Here is a 16,856-nt window from a genome sequence, read left to right as displayed (position 1 = left end):
AAGCATGTCAGTACATCACAGCCCATCTTATCTTACAATATTATCTTATAAGTTAATGGTAGCTATAAATTGAATGGTAATATTTTAGTATGGTCTGTCTAGAACTGTACATTCCACAGCTGGGCATTGTTTACTTCAATTTTAGTTATTACTGATTATGTTGTGGGTTTAATCTGATGAGTAAAATATTTCAACACCTGGCTACTGTATATTATCTGCAGGGAAATCAACTCATCAACACTTCAATCCTCTCCTGGAAGAGATCCCAAAGATCTCAGTTTGTTGACAATATTACAGGATATACATTTAAGAGTTTTCCACACCCAGGAAAAAAATATGCCTGAAGAAGGGGACTAGATCTTAGAAAACTTGCATAATTTAAATTTATCAGTTAGCTATTAAAATGTATTACTTTTACAAGACTTTTCTACCTCCATACACAGAACAACTTTCAGCTACCAGTACAATATTTTGTCTAGGATAGACTTTTGATAGAAACTTTGAATGAGGTATGAGGTTAGGCCTTTTTTTTTTTTTTTGCAGTCAAGTAGATGGGAGCATGGAGAAGACATGTCTGAATTGCTAAGAGTCCTTCGACAATCATTGCTTAAATAATAAAGATTGCACTTATTGATTTAAAGCCTAGGAGTACTAGTCTTGTTCTATATTTTACAAATCTTTATGCTGTACAAACAGATTGGTGGCGCAATCAAATTTTTGCAGGAATCTGATGTAATATTGAGCGGTAGGCCAATCGCTATAAGGCAAAGTTTCCACTGTGCTCGGTATGCATCTTGCTAGATGCGATACCGGCACAGCGTTTGCCGAATCCCTCTAACTGTGCCATGCATGGCTATGGGACTCGGACGGGTACGCAAAATTATGCTTCATGCCATCAGATTATTTTCCTGCACATGAATTTGGATGCTACCAATTGACTTTAATAGGCTTGCAAAACAAATCTGCATTTGTGTGCGGGGAATCGGACGGTAATCGCAGCAGTGGAAACCTAGCCTTAGGGAGATATTGATAGTTTCCCTTATTTACTAGTGTATAGCTAGCTCAATGCTGATCTTGAAATTGTATCTTATTAAGATCTGATAAACACAGCAGTGTTACATTAGGATATATTTGCTACTTTATACCACATAAATCTGATAAATTTTGCCCTTGAGCTCATAGATTCATAGATAGCCACATTCTAAAATGGAATTGCAGATGAACATAAGCCCCTGTCAAGACTGGTGGGGAATATCCACTAATACAATATGTGGCCATCATTTTTCCATGTGAAGTGCTATGCCTTTGTTTGAGACAGGTTTACATTACAACTAATCCTGTTCCAGCACTGAAGATGGGCTCTGAAAAGGACTCAGTAAAATGTACCTTCTCTTACGTATTCGGAACACTAATGCTGAGACATTAAAACTTGCACATGCAAATAAAAGCCCTCGGTAAAAGAACATTCAGGAACACAGTATTCAGGAATACAACATTCAGGAATACAGTATATTTAGATACCTAGCACATTAGGTCTAGGTATCTATATAGAGTTTGTATATTCTCCCCATGTTTGTGTGGGTTTAGCACTCAGGTTTTCTCTCACATTCCAGAAGCAAACTGGTGGGTTAACTGGCTTCCCAAGAAAGAGGTCCTCAACTATGTCAGGAACATTGGATTGTGAGCACCCCATAAGGGATAGTCACTGACAAACTATTCAAAGTTCTTTGAGGAAAATGTGTTAGTACTATATAAAGACATTATAACAAAGCACCCAAGGGATAATACAATGATTACAAATCGGTTACCTTCCAATGATTCACTGATCAAGATTTAAGAGTTTTTAATTTAAATATTGCTCATTAGCGGCAACGCGTTTCACGGCTTATAGCCGCTTCCTCGGGACCAGAACAAGTGCTGAATCAGCTGTAGTCTGCAAGCTCTGAGCGCCCTGTTATTACTCGGGCGCATCCTATTGTTTTTTAGTTTCATCCCTGAGAGGGGTTTCAATTTGATGTTGTGCACTTAATGTTGTGCACTTAAAGGACTTACGAGGCGAAATGCTTAAAAAAAGTTATGTACCTCATTGCTAAAGCAGACCTCAGGGCAGACGAACAGCACCTTCCTTTTCACGATCAGGTGCTTTATCAGGCTAATCCAGGTTACATTGCAGCTCCCGACCCTCCACAGGGTCGCCCTAGCAGAATCGCCGCTTTAAAAATCCAACTCCTGCGCAGCTCGCATAGCCGTGGCCGTGCAGGATTACAGCCCCGCTCGTGTCCGCCCTCACTCCGTGCGCTCTACTATACGTCATGTGGGCGGCTCCACATGACCACCCACATGACGAACTACACTGCCAGCCAGCCGCGCCCCCTCAGCAGAGAATACAAGCGCTGAACGAGCAGGTACTCACTCGTTCAGCGCTTGTATTCTCTGCTGAGGGGGCGCGGCTGGCTGGCAGTGTAGTTCGTCATGTGGGTGGTCATGTGGAGCCGCCCACATGACGTATAGTAGAGCGCACGGAGTGAGGGCGGACACGAGCGGGGCTGTAATCCTGCACGGCCACGGCTATGCGAGCTGCGCAGGAGTTGGATTTTTAAAGCGGCGATTCTGCTAGGGCGACCCTGTGGAGGGTCGGGAGCTGCAATGTAACCTGGATTAGCCTGATAAAGCACCTGATCGTGAAAAGGAAGGTGCTGTTCGTCTGCCCTGAGGTCTGCTTTAGCAATGAGGTACATAACATTTTTTAAGCAATTCGCCTCGTAAGTCCTTTAAAGCGGAATATAACCCTGCATTTCAACTTTGCTCTAAAACATTATTTACAGCATATTATATGCAACCAGCATTTTTCTTTTTACTAGACCAGCATTGGAAGGGTTAAACACAGAGGTTTAAAGTTCCGTGGAGAGATATGCAGAAGTTCAGATAGATACATTTAACTAAATAGAATGTAACAAGTGAGAAATGTTACACACTCTTTGGCTGTCCTACAGCTCCTTCTCAGTCAGAGAGAGTGAGTCACATTCCACACTTAGATACATTTATGTAAACAAAATGTATCTATGTAAGCTTCGGATGCGTCTGTAGTTCTCTCCAGGAACTTTAAAGCTCTGTGTAACCCTTCCAATGCTGGTCTAGTAAAAAAAAAAAAATGTTGGTTGCATATAATATACTGTAAATAATGTTTTAGAGCAAAGTTGAAATGCAGGGTTATATTCCGCTTTAAGATTCTTTTTTTGGAGCTGTGACCATCTGTAAATCAAAGCCGAGTGGGGATGGTACGTCCACACATCCCATAAAAAGTGGTTTCTTTATTTAGCAACCCACACTTGTGTGTATAACCACACATACTTCTATCTTGTTTACATTTGACCAGAAATGTACTACACTAGATCATGCTTCCATTGTCCCATGTTTTGTTTTGTTTTTCGTATGTTCTGTTTCCAACAAAAAAATATGAATCTTTTCCCATAACAATATCCATATGTGAGTGGGTTCCTTAACCTCCATGCCGGTTATCCCGAGCTCAGCTCGGGGTAACCTGCGTAGGAGGATTTCTCAGGCCCCGCTGGGCCGATTTTCACAATTTTTTTTTTACTGCACGCAGCTAGCACTTTGCTAGCTGCGTGCAGTTTCCGATCGCCGCCGCCGATTCGCCGCTACCCCCTCTAGACCCCTTGCGCAGCCTGGCTAATCAGTGCCAGGCAGCGCTGAGGGGTGGATCGGGATTCCGGGGTGACGTCATCCCGCCCGGTTGCCATGGCGACCGGGGAAGCCCAGCAGGAAATCCCGTTCTGAATGGGATTTCCTGCTTATTCTGATCGCCGAAGGCGATCAGAGTGGATAGGGGGATGCCGCTTGTCAGCGGCTATCATGTAGCGAGCCCTCGGCTCGCTACATGATTTAAAGAAAAAACATTTTTAAAAAAGTGCTGCGCTGCCCCCTTGCCACCAGAATTGTAACGGCAAGGGGGTTAAAGCCCATTTCTAGACTCTTTTCTGTTTTTCACTATTGGATATTGTAGAAGGAGGTTAGAAACTTTCAAGGGATTTACTTATGTCAGCGTCCTGCTCCTGTAACCTCATTAGAGCTCTGTGACTTTAAAGGCCAACTTAGCCTTAAATTAGCTAAGTAATCATCTTAATTGTCATACATTAAAACTATTCCCTTTTGGAATGGAACCTTTGCAAATTGAAAAATACTCTGTATTGTGCTGTTTGCTTTAACTGTGCATCTATCTATACAGACTTAAAGTGTACCAGAGATCACAATATATAAAGAATCGATACTTACCCAGGGCTTCCTCCAGCCCCATAAACATTTGTGAGCCCCTCACCGTCCTCCCGCGGTCTGCCGTTCAGCGGCATTCAGCCCCGGTAACAGGCTCAGTCGGGTCCAGTCTGGGTCTCCTGCGCATGTGCAGTAGGCCTGGACTGACGCGACTGGGCCTGTTACGGGGGCTGATCGTGGCTGAATGTCAGACCGTGGGAGGATGGTGAGGGGCTCACACATGTTTATGTGGCTGGAGGAAGCCCTGGGTAAGTATGGATTCTTTAGATATTGTGATCCCTGGTTTACTTTAAGACCTCTCTTGTCTTGCCTTTGTTACCAGAGATGAAGAAACAGAAAAAAATGTTCTCATGTAGACAGATGGATCCTAGGCAATGTAACCTGGAATCCATTGTTCCAAACTTGTTTGTTACATAGTCACGTCTGATTTTCCTGACCAGCAGCTGAGTCCACTGAGGAGAAAATTGATGATGTACTTCATTGGGAAGTGCATTTGGCCCATAAAACAGACATCTCATCCATCACTTTGCTTCTACACACTGTTTATATTCACTTATCATCCCAAGGGTACTACAATTTGCCAGTTTTGTGTATAGTTGGACTTAAATATAAATACAAGCAGTCCAGAGGGGCAGAAAATGGAAGGACATCAGTATTTATTTATTTATTGTATTTATAAAGTGCCAACATATTACGCAGCGCTGAACATTAATTTAGGTTACAGACGGCAATACGACAATACAGGAATACAAGAAAACCAGATCACACAGCACAGTATGAGTACCAGGTAATGCTTAGTCACTCACTGGATGGAGCATGGAGATTAGGCAAGTTAGGTTCACTCAGATGCATAGCATGGGTTCACAGTAATGGAGGTGCATGATCAGGTAGGACACAAAAAGGAGGAGGACCCTGCCCAAAGGCTTACAATCTAGAGGGAGAGGTAAGGACACGAACGGCAGGGGACCAGAGTTCAGCTGTGGGTTTAGAGCACTTGTGAGGGGTAGTAGGCCAGAGTGAAAAGGTGAGTTTTGAAGGCTTTCTTGAAGATGTTGAAGGAGGGGGCTGCCCTAATGGGCGGAGGTAGGGAGTTCCATAGAGTTGGAGCAGCTCTTGAGAAGTCCTGGAGGCGTGCATGGGACTGGGTGATGCGGGGGGGGGGGGGGGGGGGGGGGCGGTTAGGCGAAGTTCATTGGAAGAGCAGAGTGAGCGGCTAGGTGTGTACCTCTGAGTAAGATCGGAAATGTAGGTTGGACAGGTTTTGTGGACATTATGAGGTACAACAACAGTCAGGTTTTTACTAGTGTTATGAATAAGGCCGGGTTCACATTACAAAGGAAGCCAACTGGTCCTGTGGAAGGAGTGTCTGTGCACAATGCATAGACCACACCCCTCTGGGTCAGCGTGTTGGAAATGCCAATACACAGTTGGTGCAATTCTACTGATTGGAACCTGGTGCTGGAGTGGGTGCGCCGGGAGGTGTACCTGGGCTGGCAATACAACTTTGGACCAAATAAAGTACAAGAGAAGTCAGCAGAGCTGTGCAAATGGAACTGACATTAATCACAACAGCTTATCTAAAGTTGTGAGCTCTGCATTTCAATGGACTGGGTGAGAAATTCATTTATCTAAGTCTGCTGATGGATGGATGGACTTTGATCCGATATTGCTGACTATTGACAACAGAGCTACTTGAAGTTAAGGGTGCTGTTGTATGTGGGGAGTGTATGTTGAAGAATGTGTTTGTTTGACATGCCGGTATAGCTAGCTTAGGTAAGCCTTATATAGACATGTTGTTTTGATGGTGATGTCAGATTAATTTTTGCGAGAATAAAATTTGTCATAACCTTCATGTTAAGCGACCTAGAATGGTACTGCATCCTATGTGCATTACTGTACCACTCAAGGGTTCACTGCAAGGTCCATTGCCTTTTAGAACATGTGTGCTTATCATCAGAATCAGTGGCAGCACAGTTTACTGTCTGGAAACATCATACAGTGTCAACATTTTCCACAGCAGACCACAATGGGCATGTATGAAAGAGCCCAGTATGTGCAGCAAAATTCAGGTCAGCGGACACAATGTGAATCTGCCTTGACTCCAATTAAACAAATATAAAACTCTGAGCTATTTTGGAAAAGCCTCAGAATTATAATAAACATACACCAGGTTCCTTGCTTACCTTGTCCTTTGATTCCAAATGGAGGTACAAATTCCCTTATTCTTCCCCATTTGCGGAAAGAGTCATCTAGAAACATTGGAGCTGGCCTGGAGAACCTGCAAAATAAATCAACACATAATTCAAGCATTTTATTACTACCAGTATATGTAAAAATGTTTACACAAAATATACTATATCTTAATTTAAGCTTCTAACAATCCCTCAAAGCACATGTATCAGTGTGTGTAAAGGATTATTGTTTATTGTAATTCTCCTGACTGGCCAGATTACCGGGGGGGATTACAAGACAACGAAGAGGATGGCAAGGGAGCTCATGCATCTCAGGGGCTGGAGGAAGCCCCAGGTAAGTATAAATACACACATTATCGACATCTCAGGTACACTCTAAGGCTTAGAGACCACATAAATCAAGTCCATGTCAGTCCACAGGAAAGGTACCCAACGATGGGGGTGCATGGCCAAATTGGATACACCGGGGGGGTGTTTTGGAGGGTGACCTGTCAAAGGCTTACAATCTAGAGGATAAATGGTCCATCACTCTTATACTGTTTTCACTACCCAGTGAGTGGCGGTGGCATAGTGGTTAGTGCTCTTGCCTTGCAAGCGCCGGTTCGAATACCAGCCAGGTCAACATCTGCAAGGAGTTAGTATGTTCTCCCCATGTCTGCGTGGGTTTCCTCCAGGTACTCTAGTTTCCTCCCACACCCCCAAAAACATACAAATAGGTTAATTGGCTTCCCCCAAAATTGGCCCTAGACTACGATACACACTACACTAGACATATGACTATGGGAGTGATTAGATTGTGAGCCGTTCTGAGAGACAGTTAGTGACAAGACAATATACTCTGTAAAGCGCTGCAGAAGATGTCGGCGCTATGTAAATACTAAATACTAATAATAATAAATAATAATAATAATACTTTCTTCCAGCATGCTTGTTCTAGGTCACTGGCAGTGGATTCACAATTATATAATTAGCCCAGGTGCTTGTAATTATGTGCTGTGGACACCACCCCTGTGGGAGAAAGCAGGTTGTTTCAGGGCAGTACAATTGTTAACAATGGGAGGTGCTTTGTCTGTGTTTTGCAGTGTCAGAAGGTTCCTGTCACAGAAACAAGGATGATGCAGAAACCCAGCTACAGGGGGCAGAAACTTGGCTACTGGAGGAGGAGTGAAATGGACCATGGAAGGAATCTGTTAGGAATAGAATAGATTGGTTAGTAGACAGGGAAGTTAGCTTTAGTTGTTAGGGTTGAAAGGTCAAACATTAATGTAAGAAGGGGAGGATAGAATAAGGGGTCAGGACGAAGATTGGGGAGGAAGTTTAGGGTTGAATAACAGGAAGAGTGTAACATTAGGACAGGAGGTAGGGATTACACATCAGTAATGGGTAACATTAGTGAGAAGGAGGTTAGGGTTAGACATCGGAAAAGGAATTCAGCATTAAGCGGATTAGTTGTAGTTATCTGATTGACATGGAAGATGCACTAAATCAATGAAACAGTTTACTCAACATATTGGGTGTCAATGCCAAATCCACTGACACTGTTTCAAAATGTACTCTGTACAGCATGTTGCCCTGTGGGATCACACAGGCTGCACTTAGCCAGCATCAGCTATGGTCCTCCAGCATCCACCAAGTTACTGCATGTATGCCACAAATGGGATATGATACTAATCGCTGGCTTTATATACTTCTTTCACACATGCCTTCATACAAGGAAGTGGGATGAAGTTTGGACAGATGTCCCCTGTGTTATTACAGTATAGAGGTCATGCTGAAAGCAAAGAAAAGAGAGCTTCAGCCAGTCTGTGAATCCCTCTCGAGGGAACCGTCTCCTCATTTTAGCAACCTCCGTACAGTGCGCAGACCTGTCAAGCTGTCTTGCAGATGGAGGGCAGACTGTGACAAGCAAACATCAGAGTGAGGCATTGTGGGGACACAGAGCTAAGTTATTCATGAGGGAGCACGACACAGTGCTTGTAGGTCTGGCAATTGGAGAATTTGCCTTCTATGTGTAAATGTTAGCCCCCTGGTGTATTCTCCTCCTGGGAGTGGGATCCTGATTTCACAGAAACCTAATCTGACACCATTTCATCGCTTCTGGCAGGAGCTAAGAGACGAGCACTCTGCATTATTTATCTCGTTATTATACGCTTTGTAACATGAACATCAATAGATTAACTTGAAAGCCACATACAATGAAAGACATAGAGGAGAGGGCAATAGTAGAAAGCATATTTGAAAGCGCAGTACGCATGGTTTTTATTTTCCTATTGTGTCCGTTACGCACAATATATGGAGATGATTACTGGGTGTAATAATTCTGTTGCTGTTTATATGAGCACTTCTACAAAAGGATGACAATCACAGCACAAGAATCTAAAAGCCTTGTGAGTGCTAATCAACACCAGTTGCTGCAAAATAAAACTGCACCACTTACAAAGTACGCCATGTCCACTAAAGTCTCTTTGAACACTGCAGTGTCTGTAGCGCTACCATTTATTAGTGGGCTGTGCCTGGCAGAGGCCCTGTCCAGAATCTGCAGAGCTGAGAATATCCATAACCCCAGTGACAAAGGCCGGGAAACCTGTAGTGAGAGACACTCATCAGGTTGCCACAAGTCCGTCCACGTGACTAAATAGTCCCACTTCCTGATATGTAAATATATGGGGTGAGAGCAAGCACTCCTTCATCAAAAGCATAAGGTAAACAGTTTTTTTAACCTCCTCAGAGTACACACTGTTTGGAACCGCTTATCTCTGCCAGGGAGAAGATTTGAATCGCTCATCGCCACTAAACGCGCCGGTCAGAAGCCAATTTCATTGGCTCTGGACCCTGCGAGCCAATCACAGTGATTACATTAATTACTTTCCAGTTACTCAACTGCAATCTGTTATGTACCTGGCAAGGTTTCACTACCATGAGGGCACAGCTGCACAATCAGAACTTGTGACCAGCATTACCATTTCATCAGTCAAAAGGTTGTATTCAGGTAAAATACTCAGATTAGGGATATAGTACCGTAGCGGTTAGCAAGGGGTTAAGGCTCAAAATATGTAAACGGTACTAAAAAAAACAACAAATTGGTTAGAACTGGCCCTGCATGTGATAAATTCATTTATTTAGTTCATTTAACTTAGGGAACACTGTCTGTATTATTATTAGAATCTCTAACCTTACTCTGCACATCTGTGGAGGGCAAAACAGATTCCATCCGCTCACAATACAAACACATTGACATCTTCCAGCTTAAGAGATTTTTTGGCACTGTTCTCTCCCTCTGAATTTTGGCAGTGAAAGCCCAGGTCTGTGATGGGGTCATTCAGTTGTCATGCATCTGATGCTATTTTCTACAGAAAGCCTCAGCCACAGAGGTTGTTGTCTAGCCAGAAGTGTATGTGTTGATTCCCCTTATAAAAGAAAATGTTCTACACCTCCACATGAACCAATTGTCATCCCCTCATTACAGAGAATACAGGAGCAGAAGTTGCTGGGATAGAGCTAATGAAGTCTAGATTGTATTTTCATTATTTCAATCTTCCCCTGGCAGAGGATGTCTGAGTAAATTCTCCCCATCACTATAGCTGCTTATCTTGACCACCTCTGGAACCTACTCGATACAGGAGTAGGCATATGAAGTTTGTTTTGGCAGTGCTCATATTACAGGCCAGTCCTATCTACAACATACTGTATATATAGCCAGGAGGTCATCAGGTCTCCTTGTAATGTGCTGTTGATTGATATATTTTGTTATAAGGAACAATCAGTAGGTCAGGGGCAGCCATATATCAGTGGTGGTCAGTGTAATAAGTGGGTAGCAGCACGTAGACCTGCCAGCCTGTATGAAGCCGAGGCTGATGAAGTGTCTGCATAGGATCTTTTTTACTCTTTATCTCCTAGCTCTACAACGTAACTGGCACAGATGACACAGCTGGAAAGCATTAAATGAGCACTGGTTACAAGGGGTCCTTACATAGACAAGATGCAGTTGTCAATTTTATAGGCTGAAGGCCAGGGCCGGATTACCGACCAGGCAACAAAAGCAGTCGCTTGGGGCCTCATTCAGAGTCAAAGGGGCCCCATTAGCACATAAACCAGCCCTTGCCATCCTGTCAGCGGTGGCTGGATGGTATAATGGTTAAAGGGACTCTGAGCAGTGCAGTAACTATGGAAAGATGCATATCATTTTAAAGCTCTCTTTCTCCTCTTTCCAATGATATCTAAACGGCTGCTCTATGCCTTTTAGTTTTCGATATTTTCGCGATTGAAATCGCGGCCACAGGACGACTTTTCTCCAAAGTCAGCGGTGGCTGGATGGTATAATGGTTAAAGGGACTCTGAGCAGTGTTGTAGCTATGGAAAGATTCATATCATTTTAAAGCTCTCTTTCTCCTCTTTCCAATGATATACAAACAGCTGCTCTATGCCTTTTAGTTTTCGATATTTTCGCGATTGAAATCGCGGCCACAGGACGACTTTTCTCCAAAGTCAGCGGTGGCTGGATGGTATAATGGTTAAAGGGACTCTGAGCAGTGCAGTAACTATGGAAAGATGCATATCATTTTAAAGCTCTTTTTCTCCTCTTTCCAATGATATATAAACAGCTGCTCTATGCCTTTTAATTTTTGATATTTTCACAATCGAAATCACGGCCACAGGACGACTTTTCTCCAAAGTTGGCAGCTCGATTCAGCACAATGCAATGAAATATAAGGAACCCAGGGGGAAATAATTACAAACCTCATGCTGGTAGGTGTGAGGATGTAATGAATTAGTTGTGGGTATGCTTAAAGGCATATCCACAGGCACTGCTTGGAGTCCCTTTAAGGGCTCTGCCGCTGACACAGGAGACCAGGGTTCGAATCTCAGCTCTGCCTGTTCAGTAAGCCAGCACCTATTCAGTAGGAGACCGTAGGCAAGTCTCTCTAACACTGCTACTGCCTATAGGGCGTGTCCTAGTGGCTGCAGCTCTGGCGCTTTGAGTCCACCAGGAGAAAAGCGCGATATAAATGTTATTTGTCTTGTCAAATGATGCCGTGCGCTGCTGATTGTCTTCAGAGCCAGGCTCTCCTCCTAGGTCCCCCTCCTGCTACTGTGCGCTCTGCCGCTGCCCACTCCACCCTCCCTTCCCACAGAGAACCACAGCTGCAGCAAGAATGATAGCAGCAGATGGCAAACGCTCACTCACCTATCCATGATCCAAGCAATAGAGATCCCGTCATCTGAAACCCATCTGTCTCTTCTACAGTGCATCCGCTCACTCTGAACTTCCTGATTCTCAGATCAGACAGGAAGTAGGAAGTAGTAATAGTAGTAGTAACAGAGCGGCAGCACTCTAGAGGAGACAGATGGGCTCCGGATGACGGGACCTCTATTGCTTGGATCGCAATAGGTGAATGTGATTCATCTGGTGCTGTCATTCTCCCCCACTGCGGCTGCCTTGTCTGCTGGACTATCGTATTCACTGGGATGGAGGCTGCATGGTGGCTGTCTAGTTTGGGAGGAAATTGGTTGTTCGGTGGTGGGAGTGGTTATGTAATTCTGTCTGGGGAACGGCTTCCGGTTTGGCGGTGTCCAGAGCTTTCTGCTATTGCCAGGCTGGAGATGCAGGGGGAAAGTGCTGCTGCTGTGATATCTGGCGCCCTCTTCACAGGGGTGCCCCAGCCCCTGAGTGCAAATGTCCCAGCCATTCATCTCTCACTCTGCATTTTGCCGCTGCTATTCCCTGCATTGTGCACCCACAGAGGAAAGCGTGCTGTTGCCCATAGCAACCAGTAGCTCGGCTGCCCGGTGTGTGCGACATATTGCTGTGCAGCTGCATCTTCTGATTCTATTACGACATGATGGGGGGGCCCAAATCAGTTACTTTGCTTAGGGCCCCATTTAGCCTTAATCCGGCTCTGCTGAAGGCACAGCTAGGCTATTCTGGGCACTCTTGTCAGATTTTTTTTTTCTTAAAGAGGAACTGTAGTGAAAAGAATTGCTTATTTGTTTACAAAATGAATGTGTACCTTATTTAGTCAGTGTTTGTCCCTTGTAAAATCTTTCCTCTTCCTGATTTACACTCTGAAATGTATCACAGGTGGCCATAAATTTAGTGCTGTCAGATGCATCTCTGGAGAATGTTTGTTTACGGAGAATTCCAAAGCCAGTACAAAACATACTTGGTCCTCCAGAATGCTCTGGGGGGGGGGGGGGGGGGAGTATTCCGCATATCTAAACAGCCTAGGCTAAACTGCACTGGGAGGGTGGGGCTACATTCTATGTACAGCAATATATAGATATAGGAAGTGTTTCTGATGAAAGCAGGAACATTACCATAAAAGTGGGTATCCTGAATGATTAACTGCATAATGCATGTCACTACAGTGCCTCTTTAATACTAGCTTAACTAGCTCTGAGTCACAAATAACATTTCTGCAACTCCTGATACACATAATGGACTTCGAGTTTAGTGTGTTTATTAATAATGGTCTAGAATTCTGGATACGTTTTTTAAGTTCACATTCTACAATAGGGAAAACATGTACGCTTGATGATGATGTCACTGCTAAATGCAAAGTGACTTAACAATACCTGCTTTTGAAAACAGCTGCTCGATTTTCTGAATAAAGAATTGTATAGTTACATTGTGCACTTTATTATCGATCAGGGGCTCTCCACCAAGGGGATTCAGGTCCTGGTCTAAATTAGGGGTCCCAGATGGTCATTGATAAGTATACAAGTGAGTAGATTGATTATTTTGATTGATTTCACCAAATTTATACACATTTTGAGATTTAGTGAATAATGAAGTTAACAATATTTTTAGTTTACCATTTAAGCACAGTAGTATTTTTATAAGTTACCCGTGTCACAAATCCATTTCATTTTTTCATTTCAATAATTTTTATGGAAAAAATTTCCAATGTGAACAATAAAATCTGAATTTACATAAAGTGAAACAATGCATACGTAACTCCAGTTAGGAAAGCAAAGTAGCCTTGAGGTGTACACAAAAAAGTGAAACGCAGCAGTGTAACCACATCTCAAGCCAGGGCTCCACAAAGAAAGTTTGGTCAAAATAGCTCAAACCAAAAAGGCCTATAGGGATACATGCCAGTGTGTGTTCTGCATTATTAAGGTGAAAAAACATAGGCTTTGACAACAAAGGTAACAAAAGCGTCTAGAGGGATTCAGATGCATTTTCCCATCACAAGTGCTGGCATGCCCGAGACGCATGCTGACTGAAGTGGAAACGGGCCCACAGAAAAAATACATGTTCTATGGAGTATAAATGCCACCCGTGCTCAGTATCCTTAGTATAGAAATATAAACTTTCATCAACATACTGTATATACTCAAGTATAAGTCTAGAAATGTAGGTCTGATTCACTTCATAAAAGTATAGGGGTCGACTTATACATGAGTCGTGGGCAACACTGAGCACTCCGAGTAATATGTGTACTAATAGTGATATTCCCATTTGCAGCAATCTACCCAGTGGTAAGTTATACTTTGAGGAAAGGAAATGCCAATAAAACACAGATCTGAAAGTCCTGGCCACAACAATTAACAAGGAAAGGGGCAGGAGGGAAATACTGGGCTGCATAAAAGGGAATGAATAATTGGAGCACTTAGGGGCCCGGAAGAGGTATTGGCTGCACTTAAGCGACAGGAGGGGTTAATGGCTGCAATACTGTATACAGTGCAGTCATTAACCCCTCCTGAGCCCCAAGTGCAGCCATTAACTTTGCTGGGTAGACTTATACTTGAGTCAATAAAAAATCCCAGCTTAAGATGGTTGAATATTGGGGTCGACATAAAGACGAGGTCGACTTGTATTCGAGTATATACGGTAGTCTCCACAGGACATCACACAAAAAGATAAATGCACAGTGCCAAGCAATTTTTTGTTTATCTACAAATAAAACAGTGGTAAAATGAAGACGTACACACTCAAAAGAAAGGCTGGTAGAACATACGTTGCAGCATGGTTTACCATTCAATCTGGTGTTGTCATAAAGATAATTGGAGCAAGCCTCATCCTGCATTTGATATAATGTGTTTTCATTTAGCTGCATCAAGAATATGCCTTAAAAATCCTATCCAACTGGTTTTGTCCAGTCAGGGCCTTCATCAGAACCTGTTCTACAAATGAGGAAGCAGCAGGTTTATATAGCCTTTCTCTGGGGAAATGTTAACACCAACAAATGTACACCATCTGATTAGTCTTAAATAAAATAGATCAAAATGCATTGAGATTGAAGATTTTTCTGGCAAGATATGTAGTGTTTTTGACAACTGTTTTGCAGTCCTAGCAGGAGATATTGTGAACAACTCCAGCACTTAGAAGCACTTACAGTGGAGGAAATAATTATTTGACCCCTCACTGATTTTGTAAGTTTGTCCAATGACAAAGAAACGAAAAGTCTCAGAACAGTATCATTTCAATGGTAGGTTTATTTTAACAGTGGCAGATAGCACATCAAAAGGAAAATCGAAAAAATAACCTTAAATAAAAGATAGCAACTGATTTGCATTTCATTAAGTGAAAAGTTTTTGAACCCTCTAACAATAAAAGACTTAATACTTAGTGGAAAAACCCTTGTTTGCAAGCACAGAGGTCAAACGTTTCTTGAAATTGATGACCAAGTTTGCACACATTTTGGGAGGAATGTTGGTCCACTCCTCTTTGCAGATCATCTCTAAATCCCTAAGGTTTCGAGGCTGTCTCTGTGCAACTCTGAGCTTGAGCTCCCTCCATAGGTTTTCTATTGGATTAAGGTCTGGAGACTGACTAGGCCACTCCATGACCTTAATGTGCTTCTTCTTGAGCCACTCCTTTGTTGTCTCTGCTGTATGTTTTGGGTCATTGTCGTGCTGGAACACCCATCCACGACCCATTTTCATTTTCCTGGCAGAGGGAAGGAGGTTGTCGTTCAGGATTTCACGATACATGGCTCCGTCCATTTTCCCGTTAATGCGATTAAGTTGTCCTGTGCCCTTAGCAGAAACCCCCCCCCCCCCAAAGCAAAATGTTTCCACCCCCATGCTTGATGGTGAGGACGGTGTTTTGGGGGTCATAGGCAGCATTTTTCTTCCTCCAAACACAGCGAGTTGAGTTAATGCCAAAGAGCTCTATTTTGGTCTCATCAGACCACAGCACCTTCTCCCAGTCACTCACAGAATCATTCAGGTGTTCATTGGCAAACTTCAGACGGGCCTGCACATGTGCCTTCTTGAGCAGGGGGACCTTGCGAGCCCTGCAGGATTTTAATCCATTGCGGTGTAATGTGTTTCCAATGGTTTTCTTGGTGACTGTGGTCCCTGCTAATTTGAGGTCATTCACTAACTCCTCCCGTGTAGTTCTAGGATGCTTTTTCACCTTTCTCAGAACCATTGACACCCCACGAGGTGAGATCTTGCGTGGAGCCCCAGAGCGAGGTCGATTGATGGTCATTTTGTGCTCCTTCCATTTTCGAACAATCGCACCAACAGTTGTCACCTTCTCTCCCAGCTTCTTGCTAATGGTTTTGTAGCCCATTCCAGCCTTGTGCAGGTCTACAATTTTGTCTCTGACATCCTTGGACAGCTCTTTGGTCTTTCCCATGTTGGAGAGTTTGGAGTCTGCTTGATTGATTGATTCTGTGGACAGGTGTCTTTTATACAGGTGACTAGTTAAGACAGATGTCCTTAATGAGGGTGACTAATTAAGTAGAAGTGTCTAACCACTCTGTGGGAGCCAGAACTCTTAATGGTTGGTAGGGGTTCAAAAACTTATTTCACTCAATGAAATGCAAATCAGTTGCTATCTTTTATTTCAGGTTATTTTTTCGATTTTCCTTTTGATGTGCTATCTGCCACTGTTAAAATAAACCTACCATTGAAATGATACTGTTCTGAGACTTTTCATTTCTCTGTCATTGGACAAACTTACAAAATCAGTGAGGGGTCAAATAATTATTTCCTCCACTGTAGAAGCTCATTGCTGACTATGACATTTGGCAACATGTGTTGTATACTCACCTTGCTACCTCAATTATTGTTGGAAATCAGAACCTAAACCACTGAACCTTCTGTGGACACTATGCTCAGAATATTTGGACTTGATGGACTTAAAGTGGAAAAAAAACTCTAAAATAACAGTCAATAAAAATGTGTTTTCCTACTTTTTATTACCCATTCAGTTACCATATTTGCTTTTGTGCACAAGTAATATTGCCTGTTTACAAATTACAAGGTCCCAAAGTACAGTTTATCTGCTCTGAAAGCTGCTATTGCATTTTATTCATAAATTTTAATATATAAATTCAGCAGCTATCTAGTGAAACATTCTCATCTGTCTCTGCTTGTGAGCTCTGTACTCGTGCATTTCAGCACGTGGCTGGATGTAAC

General features: G+C 43.0%; 1 protein-coding gene across 7 annotated transcripts in view; it reads right to left on the bottom strand.

Annotated features, from left to right (window-relative positions):
* The window catches only part of ST3GAL3 (ST3 beta-galactoside alpha-2,3-sialyltransferase 3), a 516,482-nt gene that overhangs the window by 131,363 nt on the left and 368,263 nt on the right, over positions 1-16,856 (bottom strand). For all 7 annotated transcript variants that reach the window (XM_068239478.1, XM_068239477.1, XM_068239482.1 and 4 more), the window contains one exon: positions 6,474-6,568. In XM_068239478.1, coding sequence (XP_068095579.1) covers positions 6,474-6,568 — 95 coding nt within the window. The remainder of the gene's footprint in view (positions 1-6,473; positions 6,569-16,856) is intronic.

The sequence above is a fragment of the Hyperolius riggenbachi genome, chromosome 6 (genome assembly GCF_040937935.1).
Source record: "Hyperolius riggenbachi isolate aHypRig1 chromosome 6, aHypRig1.pri, whole genome shotgun sequence".
NCBI lineage: Eukaryota > Metazoa > Chordata > Amphibia > Anura > Hyperoliidae > Hyperolius > Hyperolius riggenbachi.
This window is presented reverse-complemented; position numbering and strand designations above follow the sequence as displayed.